Consider the following 22,211-nt stretch of genomic DNA (forward strand, 5'->3'; position numbering starts at 1 on the left):
AGAAAACTTCTAACCTTCATCCCAGAGGGGATATTTGGTGCTTGAGTGGTTGGAATATATGGATCAACATTAAGTCTCTCCTCTATTGCACTCTTGAGGCACAGGAGAGGAAAAGATCCAAAGCAACATGAGTCTCCAGGCATTTTGCAGCTGAAGCTAGAAAGAAAAAAGCTAATGCAGGCCTAGCCTTCTACTGCAAATTCCAGCCTTTGCAGAAATGTATTTTGGCTTTAATTGGGAGTATGTAGCAACATGAAGTTTTCAGAGGACCACAGCTTCTCATAAACACCTGAATACATTCACTTTTGAAGTCAAAGTGCAGAAGATCGTAGATGGTGTAACCAGCCATTTTTCTTTCTGTATTGGCAAAACTTACTTCTGGACTGCAGATAAAAATTAAGTCATGATATTGCTCCAAATCAAGACACAAGTGTTTCATATCCCTTTCTCATACCTCTCTTCAGAGAAGAGGAATTAAAATGCCAGAGTGTATGGGGAGCTTTAAGTACAAATGAAATTAGAGCTTTGGAAAATCAATTTCTTCTGGAAGAAGTTAATCCAGAACAGGACTCTCCTGCTTTCCAGTTGCTTTTTTAAAAATTTTCCCCTTCCCTTCATTCCTATTTTTTTCTTTTTCTTCTGCTTTATTTAACAGCTTCATTTTCTTCTTCTTTTTTTTTTTTTTTTTGCTAACGTTCAGTCGCCCATTTAGCCATCTTGACAGCCTTCATTCTGTAAGCACTTGTTTCCAGATTTCTAAAGTTTTAATTGTTCTACCTAATCTGCTTTCATATATTTTATTATGCTGAGGCCCACCTGGTGAGCAGGTTCCATAGCTTCATCTGCTGCCAGGGAAAGCTCATGTGTCACTGAAGAATCTATACAGGCAGTGGCTGAAACATGGTTGCAGTCATCAAAGCAGTCAGATCCTTTTTCCTAGGGTCATCTTGGGAGCACACCAAGAGGTTTTTTCAGCAGCCACATGCCTGCTTCTAGTGGCTATCTTTACCCCAGAGTAGGCACAAAGCTATTTGCGTGCATGCATTGTGTCAAGTGAGTGCAATACGCTCAGTGCGATAGGAGTAAGCTTCTCAGCCCTGGTGAAATTGACAGCAAAGGGCAGGCTGCTGCCATTAAATTAACTCCCCAGGGAAAAAAAGCTGCCAGCAATGGACTGAATGATGGATGAATTGTTCTGCAAGGCTGCATATAACACAGAGTTCATGGCTTGAACATTCCCTTTCTTTTTGTATCAAATTGAAGTTCCCCTTTTCACCTATACATTTTGCCTCAGCACGTCTCAGATGTGATGTATCCCTCATTAGTTTCCTAGTCCCCAGGGTCTCATCTGGATTTCATAATTTACCTTTATCTTTATGGTTTTATTTCCTCAGAATACTCCTCTTATATTGCTGATTCATAGGCTGAGTTCTGTCATCATCATCAGAGCAAACTCCTCCACATCTAACCCACTTCTTCATTAATTGTCATGCACTTACTTTCTCAAGGCTTGACATTATTAATTTTGTCATAATTAGATTAAGGTTGAATGCAGATCTTATCTCTGCTGAGTGCCAACGAAGCACAAACTAACACTATAACATGACTGCTTTTTTTGAGTAAATAGAAATTCTATCAGTGTTAATTCTGCCTGCTATGAAGGTATGTAATGAAAGAGAGATTAGAGTATTAACACAGAGAGATCTCATTCTATATTCTCTGTCTAGTGCATCTTTGCCAGTTTGATGTCAACTAATTGCTAATTCACGCACTGATGAAAGGATTGCATCTTATTTTATCTAGCAATACCTGGCTTACTGCCAAATGAATGGGCTTGCTGCTCTTATACTGGCAATATGCAAGTTTGTTTGTGCTGGGATTAAGTTATATTCATTCATTAAAAAGCATCTAGTTTCTTATGAGCTCCACAGTACCACTGGAAGGAAAGGCAGTAGAATAATATAACTGTAGAAAACAAGTCCTGTTGTTTTTATTGGTATCTTGAATCATAGACTGCCTTAAGTTGGAAAGGACCTTTAAAGATCTAATTCCAATGCCCCATGGGCAGGGATACTTTCAGTTTGCACAAAGCCCCATCTAACCTGGCCTAGAACACCTTCAGGGATGGTGTATCCACAGCTTCTCAGAGCAATCCATTCTAGTGCCTCATCACCCTTTGAGTAAATAATTTATTTCATATATCTAATCTAAATCTTCTCTCTTTTAGTTTAAAACTATTCCCACTTGTCCTATTATTACACTCCCTGACAGAGAGTCCCTCCCCATCTTTTCTGTAGGCCCTCTTTAAGTACCGGAAGACTGCAGTGAGGTCTCCTGAAAGCTGCCTCTTCTCCAGGCTGAACAACCCCATCTCCCTTATCCTATCATTGTAGAAGAGATGCTTCAGACTTCTGATTACCTCTGTTGCCTTTTCTAGACTCGCTCCCAAAGCTCCACATCTTTATAGTACTGGAGGTCGCAGATGAGGGCAGGCCAGCCAAGTTTTGATACAGCCAAGGACAAAGTTGGCCTTCTGGGCTGCAAGTGCACACTGCTGGTTCATTTCAAGATTTTCATCTATCAACACCCCCAAAGTCCTTCTTCTCAGGGCTGCTCTCAGTCCATTCTTTACCCAGCCTATATTTGTACGTGATATTGTCTCAATCCAGGAGGTGGATCTTGTACTTAACAAAGTTGAGTGAAATGAGTTTTGGACAGACCCATCTCTCAAGCCCAGATTTTTTGGGCCCCCTCTTCCCCCTGGGGCTAATTATTACTTTAATCTTTACAGAGTATGGGAAACTGCATTAGTGCGTGCTGAATAATGTGTGGTTCTCATTCAATCACTCAATACCTCACATTTATGGTCACATTTTGGATACTTTTCTACATTAAAAAGGAAAGCAGATGCTCGTTTATTCTAGGAAACAATATCCTTCTTCAAGTTTGGTTTGCTGTATAGTCATTTACATAAACAGTTATCTTTTTCTAATTTCCTTCTGAGCATCTGAATCACTTAAACCCAAGAGTAGCTCTACACATTAAAGACAGAATAAGTTTCTTAGACTCTTATAATTGTTTTACATTTCATGCTGAACTTGCTCCCTGAGCAGGAATCGTCAGACCCAAAGATACAATGCAGTAGACTTATGTAGTAGATAGCTTGAAACAAGAGTGGAATCAAAAGCTTCTATAAATCCCTGTACCTCTAAAAGACATTAGAGGTCTAAAAAAGTGAAGAAAGGCCTCACAAGTTTAAATCTCTTGAAATACATCATCATGGAAGGAATTTTCTGCGCTCTAACCAGTTTTATCATCTCCAACAATTTCCAGTCTCCTGCAATACCAACATCAATAATGTATGGACCATTCTATGAACTTTTCATAATTTTAAAATATCACTTGGACAGATGAAATATTAGCAAGTCTTATGTAATACCCTTGGCCCTTTTCTTTCATCCTAAAAAGAAAATTTTCACTGTCACTTTAATACAAAGTGTTAATTTAAATCTGTCTGCAGAAGCATCTGTGGCAGTGTGAGATGGTGTGAAGGCAGTGTGAACATACACAAAAGGAAGAAAAATATCCACCCTACTCCAAACTTTTGAAATATCATGGTAAACCTCTTCATTCTCGTTTAGCAAGGAGAGCTGGGTGGCATGACACCATCTTGGTTTTTATTTGTTTTTGTTTATTTTTTAATTTCTAATAGCTTGTGCTAAACAAAAAGTATTGAGAACCATTAACGATAACAGTTCTTAACCTAATACTATCTTCCTCTTGCAATTTTATTTGTTGTTGTATATAATATGCCAGAAATCTATTAGCCCTATAGGCCATTTTTCCTGCCAATATGATGTTAAATTTTTTCATGCATGTGCTGTAGGAAATTACAGTTTGCTTCTCTCTTTTTTTAAAATTTATTTGAAATGAGGATATTCTTCACAGCCACCATGGAATCCATCTTGGAGAAAAAAGAACAAAGATTTTCTCTTTAAAACTGCAAGTAGAACATCAATTTTATTTTCTAGAATGAATGCAATCCAGTTAAACACATGCTTCTTCATGACTAGAGCCTTGGGTGGATTCTTAAAATAGCACTCACTGTAGATACTGCTTCAGGAAGAATATAGAGTTGTTTTTCTTCAATTGAAATCATTGTGAAATTTAGCTGAAACACAGTGCCAAATACTGTCTCCCTCAGACACGACTTATAGAACTTACATGCTGTATCAGTTTGTCCATTCCACCCTGCATGCTAAAACTTTTCACAGCCACAGTCCTGACAAGTCCATGTTTTTAACTCCTCTCCAACAAAACCAGTCATAATTGAAGATTCCTCTTTGATACGTAAGGTACAACTGTGTTTTGTCCATAGAGACACAGTGTGCCATACTCAAGAGCAGTGAGTTTTAGTCCAATCGTGGTTTTGCATTTTGTACAAAGAGGTGGCATTAGGTCTGAATACATTCACTATATATGAAAACTTTTTCAAATGAATTACCTGACAGGCTAAGAAAACATACTTCTGTTTTGAATGCAATGAAGCTACTTGTTTCTTCTTTTTGTGTGTGATGTTAGGCTGTGGGTTTTGCTTTTGTTTTTTGTCATTATGGCCTGAAAATTACTGCCAGCAGTCCCCTATTATATACATGTTGTTATACTAACAATTATTGTCACTATTTCTATGTGCCATTGCCAGAAAATCCACAGAACTCTGTGTTGGGACTGCATCTTGTTGAAGTAGACCTGAAATGATTTTCCCACACATGATATGTGTGATAGATTACCTAAGACAGGTACCCAGAATCTGCTGGGCAGGACTCTCCACCTTTCTCTCAGACAAGAAAAACAAGGTTGTCTGAAGGGAAATCCGGGCCATAACCACAAATGGTCCACAAGGTCCCTTACGAGCAGGAGAAGAGAGGAGAGCTTGTGGGTCAGTCATGGACAGGGTGAGGCAGGGCGGTAGCGCACATATGGGAGTAGGGGGATAGTGTCTGCTACTTCCCCAAGCCCACTGCTGTTATGTTCATCACATAACTTCTCCTTTTGAGTGTCAACAAGTATAATTCCACAATTTTTTTCACTATGTATTTCCTATATGTATTACATACTTACATATATGTTAGAGATCAGTGTTGTGAAGATGCCAAGAACATATGAACAATTCCTTCCTCTTCCTTCTTTCTTTCCTTTCTCCCTCCCTCCCTCCCTTTCCCTTTTCACTCTTTTTTTTTTTTTCTTTCCCCCTCCATTTTATCTCTTCCTCTCTCTTTTATTTCTATGTTGGATTTCTATATACTCTGAAATAAGGATTCTGGAAACTACCAATAATAGCTTTTTTTTTTTTTCTATATAGGACTCACCACTTTATCATTCACTGGAGGACAAGAGAAATCTAGAATGGCCTCTGTTCATTTTTAACACGTCCTTATTTTAAGGAGAGAGTAAAAAGAAAGGCAAGTTTTTATCCACTTCCTGCCTGCACAATTTAAAGCTTTTGTCCAGATTGGTATTTGTCCTTATTGCTATTAATTAAAAGTCAACAATTACTTCTGTCTTACAAGCAATGGTACCACCTCCCTGAAGCCAGAGCTAATGACAACTGCCATCTATCAGACATTGGTTGATTGCAAATGCTGACATGCAAATAGTGACTTGTTTCTTTTTGTTTGACTATATAGAGGGCAGGAGAGACATAAGCTGCACTTCTTCATTTGGCACCAGGAACTACACAGACAGCACATGTTGCAAGACCCCATAGCACTGAGATGGCAACTGTAGGGAAATAGCCACTGGCAGCCCCCACTCCTAAGTCCACACTCGTATATGTATGATATATGTATATAAAGAGGAATGGTACAGGATATTATTAACATACATTACACATATATGGACCCAAGCTGTACATACGGGAGAAATTTTTAAGTATGCTATGCCTGTCCTACCACTGTTCTGGCTATACACAACATTTAAATATTAAATTACAGGAAATGGATAGAATAGAATCATGGGTATCCCAATTCAGTATAACCGTTCCTATCAAGTGTGCACAAAAGCTATACTGTGACACGTTTGATAAAGCAAATGAGTATTACATTTCTTCCTGTTGACTTTTAGATGGGGAACATGAAGTAACAGTCATTGGCAATCCATGGTCTCTGGTATTTTTTGGGGCACATGGTAAGGATTTCCATTTAGGATCAGGATTAAAGAGGCACCACTGCAAGATAAATGCTCAGACCAGCTGTTTTGACCTGAGTTGTCAAGCATAAATGTGCCTGTAGCTGCACATAAGTAAAGCCATACATCACTGGGAAGGCTGTGCTTGTGCTAAGGGCTATCTGTCACCAGACACGTCTCAGCCCTTTGCACACAAGTGCTCACGCAGTAATATCTGTACACCTTAGTATTTATGTAGTGCTTTTGTTCCTGAACTAATTTAATAAAGTATGGGGATATTGTCTCAGCTTTACATATAGTAAATTAAGGCAAAAAAAGGTCAAATGGCATGCTTGGGTTGACACTGCTTGCCAGGTTTAGTTCTTAGGTCTCATGATTTCCAGTACCACACTGAGTCATTAGATTACATTAGATGCAATGTAACTGCTGCTTGGGGCTCACATTACATGCAAGGGGCTGCTCCAGGGCCTCCACATAATCAGAAGCCAACTTGCCTGCAGGCATGCTGCAGGTCCCACAAGAACTATAAAGCCTACCTGCATAACCTCCTAGCAGCAGGATTCAGCCCTGTAACACAGGGCTTCGAGTTAACCATTTTTCTCTTGAAAGGGCTTTGGAAATACTAAGATATTCTTGTACACACAAAATACTTCTGAGTGAAGTATTGCTATCTCCCTTACAGATGAGGAATTGAGACAGGCTTATTCAGTACAATTCTTCATAGAATCATTAGGGCTGCAAAAGACCTCTGAGATCATCTAGTCCAACCACCATCAATCCATCACCACTAAGCTATGTCCCTCAGTGCCACATCCACTTGTTTCTTGAAAAGCCTCAGGGACAGTGACTCCACCTCCCCGAGCAGTCTATCACAACATCTCACCACTCTTTCTGAGAATAATTTTTTCCTACTATCCAATCTGAACCTCCCCTGGCTCAACTTGAGGCCATTACGTCTCATCCCATCGCTGTTACCTGGGAGAAGAGGCCGACCTCCACCTTGCTACAGCCTCCTATCAGGCAGCTGTAGAGAGCGATCTGGTCTCCTGAGAGATCTGAGGGACCACTTTGAAAACCTGACTCACAGGAATAGCCAACACAACTTCTTTTCTTAACAGTTGCTCCCATCCTCTCTGTCCTACCAGCTTCTCTTTCACTATTTTCATCATTTCTTAGTTTATGTGGGAAATTGTCATGTTCATGCTCTGTGTTTGCAAGGTACTTTCACAATGGAACCCTGGTTGTGCACAAGCACATTTAATGACATCTGTGTTTAAATATATCAATACATACATGACAAATGATTGCAATTATACAGCATCTCCACACATTGGTTTAACATCAGATCCAGCCAACGTGTGTGACAGTCTAGTTACATGATTCACCTGTTCACAGAAGGAGATGGATGCACACTCCCACGTATAAATTAACTGTCTGGATTTCCCATGACTAGTTATATTCCTTAAATGTTTGCAAAATGTCTTAAGTATATTGGCATTGCATCAATAAGTACAGTGCTAACACTTAATGCTTCAGGAAAAAACCTGTAGACAAGTAGGGAGATTTTTTTTCCATCATTTTATTTCGACATAACTTTATTTACTTCTAAATGAAATCTCAAAAACAGTGAAGTCCTTCCAGACTGTCACTTCAAACAGTAGCAATGTCCTCAAAAAAGATGGATGTTAATCTAATTAGGACAATATAAGATAATTATTTTTTTCTTAAAGGAGTAATATGAAGACTAGCTTAAAAATATAAGGTTTACAGCCTAAGATACATTATTTTACACCAAAAAACCTATCAAATTCTAAGCATTTCATGAAAAACTGAATAACTGAAGTAAACAGTTCGGCGAATGCTATAGCTGAGCCCCCCATTACCAGACAAGCAAGGAAAACAGCTTCATGTATTTTGCCATTGGAAGACACCACACAAAAACCAAGCTTCCAGACTCCAATTTTCATTACAAGATATTCCTACTCTTGATAAGAAAATAATGGCCTTGTAGACCTATCATTATAAGTTATTATTATTATTTTTAATCTATTTAATCTTTTTTTTTAATTATCATCAATTTTTATCTTTTTTAAGCATCTGACAGAACATAGGATAAACAAGAATACTGTCACTGGATTCATGTCTAGCACTGTATCAGAAGTCAGCCTTGTAACTGCACAGAAATAAAAACAGAAATAAAATATGTGATGAGGGCATGCAAATAAAATTCTCCAATTATACCTTATCTTCAGACCATAAGTACATGTAACTACAGACTTCCCAGGAATTTCATAGTCATTTATGCAACACTGAAATGGCTTCAAATCGAGTTTTGGCAGGAGCAATAGCAAATCCCTGTCTGGCTCTTTGCCACGTCACTATACCTAGCAGTGTGCTGTTGTTATCTCTCCAGCGTAAGTCATGCATTTATTTCTCACTCTGTAGCCATCAAAGCTTTTCCATCTAACACAGAATACTGTAATTGCCAATTTCAAAGCTTTTTAGGAAGTTGCTTTGTAGATTTAAAATCATTAGCAACAGCCTTAGTACTCATCTAGTGAGTTATATCTTCTAAGTGTTACACAAACTTCAATTAATTATGGGTTTGACTGAGCTTTTAAGGTTTCGGCTGTGTAGGGAGCATGTAATAGGCCCCACCTCAGCTGAAAGCCTTGGAGATACTGGGCTTTTTGGAAGGCTGAGTGACTTACTGGGGAAATAAGCCTGTTGTCCCCGTGCCATCCACAGCAGCTGAACTGCCATAGAAAGGAGAACATGCTGTATTTTCTTCCAGGACACTGCAGCTGTTGCTCACTCTGTTGCCATACCTGCCTGAGGCAGAAAATCTCCTGGCATTTTAGCAGGATGCTGTGAATGCATGCATTTCCTACACAGATTGAGGGCACAGTCACACGGTTTTCTCTTCTGGGAGCGGTACACAGCACTATTGTGTCTAACTGGTTCACTTTCCACAACAGAAAAAACATAGGAATTGGTCCAAGCTGAAAGACGCACAGACTTCATGGATCAGAGATGCCCAGGAGGCCTAGATAAGCATCAGACCAATCCACCCAAGAGATAGAACAGCATTCTTCAGCAGGTTTCAAAACTCCAGGAGACAACAGATATCCTCTTGTTGCTTTTTTTGTTTTGTTTTGTTTTTTTCATAGGATAATAGTTAGATAAAAGATAGAAATAACCAAACTGACAGGAACTGGCACCCCGCATCTCATTCATTTCACTGTGAGACATAACCCAGCATGGTCCAGCTGCTGACCCAAGGCTTCAATCCAACTTACAACACATTTTCTGACTTGGCTCCTTGCCCCTGTGCCAGACAGAGCAGCTCTTCCACCATACCGACTGCCCCTGCAGCCAAACGCCTCCATCCCAGCACAGAGACACAGCCACAGACTGATGGCAATGTATGGGAATGTGGGGAAGAGGGGGACACGCACAGCAGGAGCAGGAGACCAGGGACACAAGCAGCAGCTGCTGCTTTCTGAGGAGGGCTGTGATGGCAGTGAGGAGAGTGGAAATCTAGTCTAGTGCCTGGAAATGCAGCAAGGAGCACCCAGCTTACCCATTAGGCTTCATCGTTACGTTTTCTCTTTGACGTTTTTTATTGTTCCCATCTTCAGCCTGAGTGGAGATCAGCACTGCAGCCATCTCAACTGTTGTCCACAGCTGTAGTTCAAACCCTTACACAGGAACGGCTCAGGTCTGCTATTTCCCATTTCTTCAGCAAATGCTGCACTGTTAGGTGATTATGAAATGAATTGAACGTATTCTGGCTATTTCAAGAGTAGTAAGATCAATTCGGAATTCCAGGATACATTTCGTCAAGTCTAGCCATATAAAGCTTGGACTTGATGACATTTCAAGGCCCCATCCAACCCGGGCTGTTCCATGAATCTATAAAGAAAACATTTTAGTACTTCCCAGCCAGGCTTGCATGTCATAGAATCATAGAATGGTTTGGGTTGGAAGAGACCTCAAGGATCATCAAGCTCCAATCCGCCTGCTGCAGGCAGAGCCTCCAACCTCCGTATCTGATATTAGAGCAGGCTAGTCCCAGCACTGGATATGCTGGCTGCTATAAATCCCAGTTCAGGTGCCTAAAACCCTCCTGCCTGCCCTTTATGTGATGAGCACGATGCCTACCCAGCATTCCAAGTACCTGCACAGTGACCAAATCTATTACTCAGTATAACCCAAAAGCTACCCTGAGTGGGTCAGATTTTCTGCTGCCTTCAAGTGAACAACAGATCTCAGAGAAATGAGGTTTTGTATGTTTAGAAATAGGCTTGCATATTCACTTAATTCTTCAACTAATGAACAAAAAACTTCAATAATCATTAGCTTTCCTTGAAAACATGGATTACAGACTTATTCAATGCACAGTGTCAATCATATTAGAAAAAGCTATTTAACCAATATCACCTTATTTACTGGTAATAAGACTGTTTTCTGATAGCTCCACATACATTTTTTTCTATTTCAGTCAACTGCATGCAACCTGAAATTATCCATTGCGCATCACTGCCTCGTTAACTTCACCTGATTGAGCTGAACCTGTCTTCTTCCACTCAGAAGGGCAATAAGGGCATTTTTAATTTGTGTTAAAATGCAATTTGTTTTCATGTGATGAAAACATTTTTCCCCATTGCAAACATATAGTCACAACAGCTAATCAAATAGAGCACTTAGGATATTCACGTATTCCTAATGAACATTCCTGCTGTCATCTCTCCCTCCATGAGTATGGATACTCAGACAGATCTTTGGTAGATTGTGTGTCACAGCCTTATCACCTCTCACAAAAAGGCTAGGACTTCCCATCCAGCCAGTGAAGACTTCTACCATGTGCAAACATGTTCTCTGCAATACAGATCCCACAGTCAATGGCATAAATCAGGAAAGACTCAAAAACTCTCAGACCTAACAGTGTCTTTTACCAATGGTTTAAAAGAACGGTTTCAAGCATGGGGTATTTTTAAACATCCCTGAATGAATTCCATAGAATATAATACTGAATTCACCTCTGCTTAAATATATTTGCAGAGAAAACTGTTTTTTCTCTCATCAAGAGATACCCTGAATCTCTGACTGAGCAATTAGACAGTGTAGAAAATCAAATCTACAGAGAAATAAAACTAAGAACTTTTTTTCCCTTCTTGTTCATTCTAATAAATGTTATATTGATTTATTATTTTTTTTTCTCTCCAATACTCAATAAGTAAGCAAGCAAGCAAGCAAACAAAACGCAACCATCCCTCTTTTGTCATCTCAAAGACAGAATGAGAAAAAGTAGAAGATGATACAAAACACATGACCAAAAAAATGAGCAGAAATTGTGTCAATAAGTAGGAAACACACATTACGAAGGTAATAGGAAAAACAGCCAGGAGGACCATTACATTAGTAATCTAAAACGTAACCACGTTTGTATTTGGTAAAATGCATGGAAAGGAGAAAGTCCTTTGGACTGTCAGGGAGAACATAAATTTTATTAGACAGTGAGTTAAAGAGAAATTGGCAGATGAGCCTGAGAATATGCTCAGCATTCATCTAATGTCAAATGTGACAGAGAAATAAAATGATTCAAAATTGAGAACAATCTTGTTGATGGAAACCCAGTAGGAGAATCATGAAAATAGAAAGATCATTTTAATTGTTTTAAATTCTCTGTATCGCTACTCTGCTATCCCAAAACTATACAGAATACCTGAATTTTCCAGTGTATCCTTTATTTAGCCTTCTCATGCTGTAGGTCAGTAAAGCTTTTCAGTGTACAATTTTCATTCTGAACTTCCCAATGGAAGCCCATATCCTTCCAGTCTACAATGACAATTTCCACTTTTTTGGGGCCTTCCATTCACACTGTTTGCATTACAGTGATTGATTAGGAAACAAAGAAACAACAACAACAAACAAATGGTTCACTTCTGAGACAGAGATCTTGAATTAGGAAAAGAATAGTAAGACATAAAAACAAGCCAATGACTTGTGCCAACACACTATGAATGTTCATGGTAAAATGCCACTTTCCCTTCTTTCTGCAGATGCCCAAGCCAGCCTGGGTTTTCTGGATGGCTCTGCAGAACAGGAAGACACAGCCAACTGAAGAATCTCCTTTTCCCTGAATTCTCCATGGACTGATAGTGCGAAAAAGTGAGAACAAGGCCAGTTCTCTCAGATATTGTAATAGTCAGTATTTTAATTAAACCCTTACCTCCTGAAGTCATACAATAAGAGATTTTGCAAACCTTTCTTACTTTGTGGTTGTACAAATATTTAAAATTGCAAACTGTTAGCAAGCCCCAATACACATTAATACAAGCCAAAATGTATACCTTAAAGTCTCTTGATTTTATATTAGACATTCTTTTTCTTCCTTTTTTTTTTTTTTTTTTTTCCTGGATAGACTGATGTTTTAATTCTGAGCGCCATTTGAAATGCAGAGTGGCAGTGGGGATGCTGTGAGTCCTTGGTGCCATCACCCAGCTCACAGATGTGTCTGCTCAGAGTTAGGGAGGCTTTTTGCTGCTGCTCCTGCATGGGCAGCTGGATGGCATGGCCAGGGGCACTCTGCTCACTTTTCTCCCTAGCACAGCTGAAACCATAAGATGGTGCTCACTGACAGTGCCTCTGAAGTCACCAGTGTGGGTCTGTTCTGCTCCAGGAGCTGCAGGGTCTTGCGAAAATACACGGAGTTCTGTTCTCAAAAAAATATATATATATTGATTTTTTTATCTATTTTTTGCAGTGGAAAGACTTTCCAAATATCATTGCTTTAATGGGTAGGAGCCGCCTTCAGATTTCAGCTTACATTTGCACTGTGCCAGTTTGTTTCCACTTGTTTTTGTGTCAGCACCATCCTGTAACTCAGATAGTTCATCTGTATCTTTTGCTCCCTGATGCTCATCCAGGATTTATTCATGCACAGTTTCGCTGAAATGAGCCAGAAGTCATTCTGCTGTAATTGTATACCTACAGTGATACAAATCTAAGGAGTGTGGAAAAAAAGAGAACTTCATTCCGCAGGATTTTTCCGCAACAAGCTATCATTGAAAGATAAATGAACTGTAAACTACAGCCTGAAAATGAAAGAGGATTGCAAAGTGAAAGATAGGCAGAGACCATACAGCACTATTCCAACCTCAGTGCACATGATGGGTTGCGTGCTGATGGCACCGTGCACCATGAAATGTCCCACACACTGAACAGCACACTCCAGTGGGCTGCAGGGGGAATTCCACAGCCTGTCAGATGTGTTAATTATCATACACACACCTATCAGAGTAAGAACTGCAAAAGGAAATTACAGAAACAAACAGCATACACTTGGAATAAAATGTGCTTTTCCAAATGGCTCCAAAAAGATAAAATTGGTCAGCTTGGGGATGGAGCTAGAAGACAAATTGCCTGGAGTAACATCAGGTCACTTGTACAAAGACAGCTGTTACTCTGATCATTAGCTGTTTAGTCAAAGGAGGCAGCTGTTTTGGGGAACTTCTGTTGAAATCATAGAGTTTAGCATGCAAAGCCAGAATAGATCACATCTTTTTAAAAAAAAAAAAAAAAAAAAGCCACAAATTTTCATAGCTTAATTTCCGCTCAAAATACTGGGTTTGGTTTTCAGAAAGCTTTTGGTATCTTCTATAGAAGCTGCCCCTGAAGAGCACTATAAATTTTTATTTCCCAAGGCGCAGACAGCTTTGAGCAATATTGGTATAGTTCAGTATTTTTGGAAGAATTCTGATATAAACCAGTCTAGATTTCAATGAAGTCTCTAAATACATCTATTTAAATTAGGAAAAAGTTGAATTTGGCATGGATGACTCCCAAAACAACAACAACAAAAAACAAAAAACATTCCCCAATTGGAGAACACATGACTTCCTAGGAAATTTTCTTATGGCGTTTACAGAAACACATCCTTTTTTTTTCTTAAGATACCTTTCATTTCATTTAACTTTTACATTTTTCTTGCTGACAGCACTTAGAAAAGCACACTTGTAATGTTTTTTTAATGCAGTGAAAATATTCAGATATATCTTTGAATGCTACCTGCTTCATATTTCAGTCATCAGGTAATCCAGTACGGAGCACAAATATATTTTGGCAATGAAGGTTATAATTCAGAGCTAGCATGCAAACAAGTGTACCACCCTTGAAAACTCTTACTGAAATCTTTCACTAGTCAGGTGAGCAGTCCCAGTAACCTCATATAATTACTTATCTCAGCTACAACTTGACACTCATATACCTCTGTGCTTGTTCTTGCCCTTGAAAAGTAGAAGTCTTTCAGAACACCTGAGGAGTTGACTTGTTACAGGGTTTTACTTCCCATTATAAATATATATACATATTTTTAGACAGAAATGATGATTTAGGTGAGATGCTAGGAGGAAATTCTTTAGTGTGAGGGCACTGAAGTGCTGGCACAGCTGCCCACAGAAGCTGTGATGCCCCATCTCTGGAGGTGCTCAAAGCCAGGCTGCAGGGACCCTGGGCTGCCTGAGCTGGTGGATGGCAGCCCTGCCCATGGCAATGAGTTGAAACTGTATGGTCTTAAAAGTCCCTTCCAACCTGAGCCACTTCATGATTTTATAACGATAAATGGAATGGCAATAGAATGAAAACAGCTGACAAACACTTCTGGAAGCGTGCTTGTGTATGTAAAACATACCCTTAAAAAAAAATAAATAAATACTTTGCATGTCTGACAGAATGCTATAAAAATGTGGTGAAGTAAATATTGCTTGCCATATGCCAGGTAGCCAAGCCATATCTAGCCCACCTTTTATCCACTGTATCTAAAACTGCAACGTAAGCTATGGATTGAGGAAACCTGACTTAGGCAAAAGCTCAGATGAAGTGGGATGAATCACCCTGCTGTTAGGCACCTGACGGAGGTTCCAGAGCCTTCAAGTTTAGGCTCCTACACTGCCTTTAGGTGAGCTGGGCAGCTGAGTGAAATAACAAGCAACTGGCTTGCCCTAGGACAGCTGGTGTAAATCGCTGAGTAGCTGGAAACATATCTGAGGTCTTCACTGAGAACAAGAACACCTAAGTCCAAGCATGGTGCAGAAGAAGAAGGCAACAGGAGCTTATGAGAAGCATGTCTCAGCTAGAACAATTCATAATGCTTTAAAGTCTGCTTTTCAACCAGTCACCTGTCTATACATATATATACATATATATATATATCCCTATTTCATTTCCACCTGAGACTCAAGACTGAACTGACCAACATCAGTAATTTGTATTCAGCAAGCAACCTGGACTATACCTTCCTACAAAAGTGCATCACTGCCAGCAGTTCCTCAAGAATGTACTGGAGCCAAGTCTCACTTACAGTTCCAACAACTCCAAAAAATTTCCCATCTTTCATTTAACACATTTTGTTTATTTAATACTGTAAGTTCTTTGCTTCCTGTTGATTTATCTTTCTAATGCAGAAGCCTTGACATGTATTCAAAAAAGGTAACTTTTGTCTTTATGGGAAAAGAAGCGTATTGAATAGCCAAAGGATGTCTCATACAGGAAAGCCACATAAATGGTGCACGAAGCTGTAAGAATCGCGCTGTTAAATGGGAGACAGGGGCTCCGGAACTGCTGCAGACTTCCTGGCCCTAAGGGGAATACTGAGAAGGTCTTCCAGTTTGAAAAGGAATTAAAATTGTCAGGGAAAGAACAGAATCTGTTCACCCTTAAATTCCTAATTAGAGAACTCGTAGTGGGAAATGACCACTTTAATGATGAGCAAAAGGAAACTGCCTTCCTTCGAAAGCGGCAAGCTCCTGTGTTCACAAACTGCCATTGTGATTTGTAATCCAGATTATAAGTGGAATAATTTCCAGTTGGGGTGGTAATTTTATCTGTATTATTTAGGTTCTCTCTAGCAATTCATATAAAACAGCTTTATATATCATTCAGCTTTATATATTATTCATATACAGCTTTATTTTCTATATGCTCCATAGTGTGAGTTACGCTGATGTTAATTCTTCAAATGTCACTCATTTGTGCTCCACTTCTCATATTTGCCAGTATTTGAATCTCAAAACAAATCCATTCAGTATATTCAGATTTTGACATATATCAATCTCAGTGGTACAAAACCGCAGAAAATAAAGTGGATGCTTATGCAGTCTAAAAATTTCTATTTTGTTTTAGCCCTTATGTTTTACATATGGCGAAACTGAATTTCTCTGTCAGAGCTATGTATGTCCATAGGAAAGCGTCATCTTAAAATATGCTAAAACATTAAAAGTAATATTCTATAGAATTACTCCACTATAATTGAGTTATAATTATGCCAAATACCTGGCCAACAAAAGTACTGTCTAGTTAGAGCTATTAAGAAGGCTCTGATCCCATATTCCTTTGACAGTTTAAGGGATTACTGAATCTAAGCGTGCTTTCATGAGAATGAACAGAAAGTGTGACTGGATTTAGAAATCTAAGTTAATACTCTGCTTCAGATTCTCATTATTATTAGTTGGGGCCATCCAAAAAGAGCAGACAAGTTGTTTTTCTTGTTGGTAGTGAGATACACAAGCCATCTGGTAGCTTGGAAATCCAGTCCCGATGTCAGTTCTCTAATAAAAGAATATCCAGAGAAACATTACTGCTTCTCTGTGAATAAAGCCATGGCACTGGAATGCCAGAAACAAACCAAAAGAGAGAAATTTTTCTCCAGAGTCTGAAAAAATAAAGCGAAACATAACTAATCAAACAAGTCACACTTTAATTAGCTGCCTTTTGAAAGGCAAAATGATGGCTGAGGTCAGAAGTGATAGGAATAAGGTGTAAATGAGCTTATTTTGGAGAGACTTTTTGCTTTATTCGGTAAAATTACCCCCATATTTTCCCAGTGAGGTCATGGAATATTTTTTAGGTCTTGCCTAAATATTTACATCTTTTTGATTCAAATTTAGCCACAATTATAATGTAATTTGTTAAAACATGTTCCTTTTTCCATTGACATTTTCTTGCCTACACAAATTCATAAATAGCCAACTTATTGAAGAGACACGAAATATCTCTCCTTCAGCACAATGAGACAAAAGCTGCAAAAAGGGCATACCCCATTGACTTTAAGAAGGCTATATGGAACACATCAGTAAGCGAGGGCAGAATTCCAAAGGCTATATTCAGCCTGAAAAATATGCTGAATAGATGTAATTACAGATTCATGTATTTCTCATTTAAAATGAAAATGTAAAAAAGAAGTGAATTGTCCACAGAGCTGTTTTTCTTTAATTTCAGGCACAGAAGGAATTTCACAGGAAAGCTCCTTTCTGAGTACATAGCGCAGTCCACGAACAATCAGGCAGATTTCTCACGTGCCCTTACTTGTGGCTGAATAGCATCTTATTCCACAAGTAGTTCCATTGAACTTGGCTGAATGGCACTTACCGAGAATACCCGGATAATACCCTGCCCCATACATAATTACATCAGTTCTTGGCTCTGGCAGCGCTGTGGAGGAAGGTGCTATTCATATCTCAGCGGGGTTATTAGAATCTTAGAACCAAGCCCCCAAGCATTTCTTCAGTAACAGAGAAAGAACTGTCACTGCCTTGTCATTCCCAAAGGAGCATTTTGCCTCAGCGTGCTCTAAAGGGGTTCCTCAGTGCGGTTGATGTGACCTTTTTGTCTTTCCTAAACTGATGAGAGACTGAGGTTTCCTTGCTGAAACTCCCAGAGGCGGTAGCAAAACTCCCCAACAGATACACTGGAAAGAACCTCCTGTGCAGCTCTGTGTGACCGGCTGAAAACTGAACAGCATTTTTTGGAACTGCAAGCCAGTTGAGGCTGGGATCCATACTGATGTGCTGCCGAGCTCCAGCACAGCCTCCAGGAAGCACAGGAGGCAGCCACACTCCTCAGCGTTCCCAGTCCCATTCCCAGCACCTTGGTTCTGGTGTGCGTACCAGAGATACCCAATGGTGAGAGCCACCCTGTCTGACTCAGCTCTTCTCCCTCATCAAACCTAAGGAGCCACACAACAGTAATATACAACCATCTGTTTTATTTTTTAATGAGAAAACAGAAGGAAGCAATGTCAACATTCTAATAAATAACATTCTAATAAGTAGCCCTGGCACAGCTGCCCAGAGAAGCTGTGGATTCCCCATCCTTGGAGGTGTTCAGGGCCAGGTTGGATGGAGCCCTGGACAGCCTGAGCTGGGGGGTGGCAGCCCTGCCCATGGCAGGGGATTGGAACTGGCTGATCTTTAAGGTTGCTTCCAACCCAAACCATTCTGTGATTCTGTGATTCTAAAATGTTTAATTCAACGAACTAATACAATCAAATGAAAGCATGTTTAGTTAAGGAGAGATACTCAAGGAGGAACTTGTTCAAATGAAATCTCTTTATCAACCTGTATCGAGTGCTCCCACCAAAGAGCATGGCTTGCCAGCCTTCCCAGTAAGCAGCCATTGAGATCAGAACACCCTACACATCCAAAAAGGGTATCACCTTCAGGCCAGGTTTGAAAACCATAGTGGAGAGAGGAGAAAACCAGCACCTGCATCTGTATCACACCTCCCATGTGAGGAAGGAACAGTGCTTCACCATGCTGACAGACTTTCCAGCCCATGACCATAAATAACATCCACGAGTGCAAAAAGTATTTGAATACTGTGCTGCACAAAACCACCTTATCTCTAAAAACACATGAGATGAAATCAGCAACACAGAAGTTTCATCAGAAGGTTGCCTCTGTGTCCTGCACTGCTTACCACCTGGGTGTGAAAATCAGTCTCCAAAAGGCAATTTTATTGCATTACACTGTGATCACAGCATGGCACACTGCTCTGCACTCACACGTGTTCAAACCCCTCTCCACACATACACAAGCTGTCCTCGGAACAGTTCTGAGAGTACATCTATCTGATTTTAGGAGGCTTAACACGTGAGAAAGATGGCATGAAAACTTCTTGGATGTTTTCACGTAAGGCATTTGTTGCCCAACCAGTCTGAGAGAAGTATTTTAGATCAAGTACTCTACTTTCAGAAATAAGTAAGTTTAAAAATGACATTAGAATGTTACCAATGTAAGGATCGTGCACTTTAACAATGGCCAGCTACATTCATCGTATTCACAGTTGCATTTTTCCACTGGGCTTTCAGATAGGGGGGGAAAATACTTTCAAAAAGCAGTTCCTGCCAACGAGCAGAGCTCTGTACAGAGCTGCTGTCACTGTCACCTCACCCCGATCTTTGTTACAGAGCCTCACGGTATCAGAAGCAGCACCACCTATTGGGTGGAAATGTAGGTTAGTGGCTGCTCCACCACGACAGCCCTATTGTAGAGGCGGTCACGGTTAGAACGGGCTGACGCTCCCAAGTTGCTCATACTTGAATGCAAGCAAACAACGCGTACTTCCTAGTGATCTACTTGACAGAACCTTGTAAAGTCCAAAAGAACGCTCGGTACAATAGAAACCCCATCACTCAGGCTCCTAATATTTACATGGTGAAGGATTAACAGTGCTTCTAGCAGCACCAACTGCCTCGCGCTGCTGTAGTAGCAGTGAGCAACAGTGCACTATTGCCATCATGCACTCCAATTGCACAGATATCAATGAGCTGAAAATTCATTTGGTTACATAAGGAGTCCTACTGAAATCTATATGAATCCATACTCTGTGTGGAATCCGTGTCCCACATGAACGGTTGAATATTTTGCTTTTCACGGCAGCAGCTACCTCTCGTTTTAGGGGAAGCACTGACGTAGCCAGTTCTTGGAGAGCAAGTCTTTCTCCGGGGCCGGGGGAGCTGAAATTTTGCCCCCATCCCTGGATTCCTTTACAAACACTTCACGCAAGAGGCGAGAGCCCCAAGACAGGGCCGCAGGGACGCCGCTCGGTGCCGGTGCCGCCCGCGGGGCTCCCGCCGCCCCCGGACCCGCGGGACCCGCGCGGCGCTGGGGCCGGGGCGCCGCGGAGGTGGCGTAAGGGCAGGGGACCGTCCCAGCCGCGGGTGACGGCGCGTTTCCTCGGGGTCGAGCGGTCGCTCTTCGCTCTCAGCCAAAGAGGGGAGGGAGAGGGTGAGAACGGCGCCGAAGCCGGGGGAGAAAAGTTGGTGGGAAAGGCAGAGCTCAGTCCGTGGGAACATCACTCACCCGCTCGGAGGATACAGACGAGCTGGATGCAGGCAACCCAGCGCCTTAGAATGAGCATGTCCAAATCGTCCCGTTCCTCCTCCCGTCCGCCGCTCCGTCCGTCTGCCTCAGCCGCCGCCCGCGCGGAGCTGCACCTCTCGTGGGGAACGGCTCCGCGCCGCGCCCCGCGGCCGCCCCCACGCCGCGGGCGGGCCCAGCCGGTGTCGGGTACGGGGTGCGGAGCGTCGGGCGCTGGGTGCGGGATGCTGCCTGCTGCCGGGGCCGCGCTCAGCGCATGGCGGGGCTGCGCCGGGGCCGCCCTCCGCGGAGCGGCCGCGAGTGCGTGCGGCGAGCGCGCGGCGGGGCCGGGTGCGTGTGCGCGCGGGTGCGGGAGCGCGGAGTGTATGTCGGGGAGCGGGGGCGCGGGGGCCGGGGGGGCGGGGACCGCGCGCGGGTGACGTGTGCGCGCGGGTGAGTGTGTGCGTGTGTGTTTGTGTGTATCTGTGCCTACGGGGGTGCGGGAGCGAGAGCCCGAGGGCAGCGGAGGGCTGCTCACCCCCCCGCAGCCGGGAGGGGGCGGAGGCCGGGCTCTGGGGTCCTCTGTGAGGCGGCCCTCCGGGATACCCTCGAGTGCACGCGGCCACGCGAGGGAAAAGTTTATCGAGGGGGCTCGGGGTTGTCAGAGGGCGGCGGGGTCAGAGGCCGGGCGGTGCGGGGCCAGGGAGCATCGCAGCCCGCTGCTGGGCGGGAATAACCGCTGGGCCCGGCGGGGTGGGCGCTGCCGGCGAGGAGCTGGTGGAGATGCAGGCAGTGCCCGAGCTGGGCAGCGCCGCTCCGTGCTCCTGGGAACCCGGAGGGGGAGCGGGGGAAGGGGCTGGAGCGGCGGAATATCATTATCCGCTCTAGAAGTGGGTCAGGGCGCAGGCACTGGCATCGCTGCTCAGGGAGGACAAAACAAGAGCAAAAAATAAAAACAAAAATAAAGTAACAACGCTCAACAAAATCCCAAAGCACCCAAATGAGAAGTGTAAAATTAAGGAACGCTATACAAACACCATGTCACATGGCTGGGACACCTTGGAACAGCACTCGGGGCTTTGGGAGCATGAGGACACAGCCGATCCCCCACCTCACCCCAGGCAGTGTGAGTAGCACTGTGTTAGTGGTGATGTTCCCATCAGGGTTTTGGGAGCAGCTCTGCATAGATATGAGGTGACATTTAATGATGGGCAGCTTCAGCACAACAGCACCCAGTGCCTTACAGGTGGGCGTGCTGCTCTGCCCTCCTTCCCCAGGTATGGGAGCTGCAGCCTTTCCTTCCAGGAGAACTTTCAGTGCCCCTGCTCTAGCTGGGGAGGGTAGAGCTCTCTTGTCATGAAGCAAATTGGCAAATTCAGAGTGAAAGGCTGCAGGAGAGATTGACGAGGTGTTCAAGCTTTGTGTCTGGAGAGCAGACGGTGGATGTGTCTCCCATGCAACGTCAGCATCTTTCAGGATATGCAGAGCTGACATACATTAGAGGTTGGTTCATTAGGAGGATTAAGGTCTGAATGACAGCTCTTGTCCAACGGACTCCTGGTGTCATGGCAAGAGACAAGTTCCATGTGCTGATATCCCCCAGCAAAAGACTATTTTAGGATTATCCTAAGGGAAAATGTTGTTAAAGATTGTAGTCAGCTGATTTTCCTGAAAGAACCCAGATGCTAGGATACTGCTGCAGTAACTTCAGTGGAAACATGCTCAAACACAGACAGGTGTATGCATGCCAAAGCATTAATACCAGTGGGTAATCTATTCGAGATTCACTTCAACTCCAGCACCATTCTGCAATTGGCTTAGATTCTTAGCAGCAATAGGAATTGTACAATATTGCACTGATATTACTGAAATACATAGTATAAA

At 42.1% G+C, this 22,211-nt stretch overlaps 1 protein-coding gene across 3 annotated transcripts in view; it reads right to left on the reverse strand.

Moving 5' to 3' along the window:
- Positions 1-20,717, reverse strand: part of PTPRZ1 (protein tyrosine phosphatase receptor type Z1) — a 130,480-nt gene extending 109,763 nt beyond the window's left edge. For all 3 annotated transcript variants that reach the window (XM_085218647.1, XM_085218644.1, XM_085218637.1), the window contains exon 1: positions 20,331-20,717. In XM_085218647.1, coding sequence (XP_085074773.1) covers positions 20,331-20,388 — 58 coding nt within the window. In that variant the 5' untranslated portion in view covers positions 20,389-20,717. The remainder of the gene's footprint in view (positions 1-20,330) is intronic.
- Positions 20,718-22,211: the final 1,494 nt, after the last annotated feature.

Source organism: Meleagris gallopavo, chromosome 1, assembly GCF_905368555.1.
Source record: "Meleagris gallopavo chromosome 1, MGAL_WU_HG_1.1, whole genome shotgun sequence".
In the NCBI taxonomy this organism is placed as follows: domain Eukaryota; kingdom Metazoa; phylum Chordata; class Aves; order Galliformes; family Phasianidae; genus Meleagris; species Meleagris gallopavo.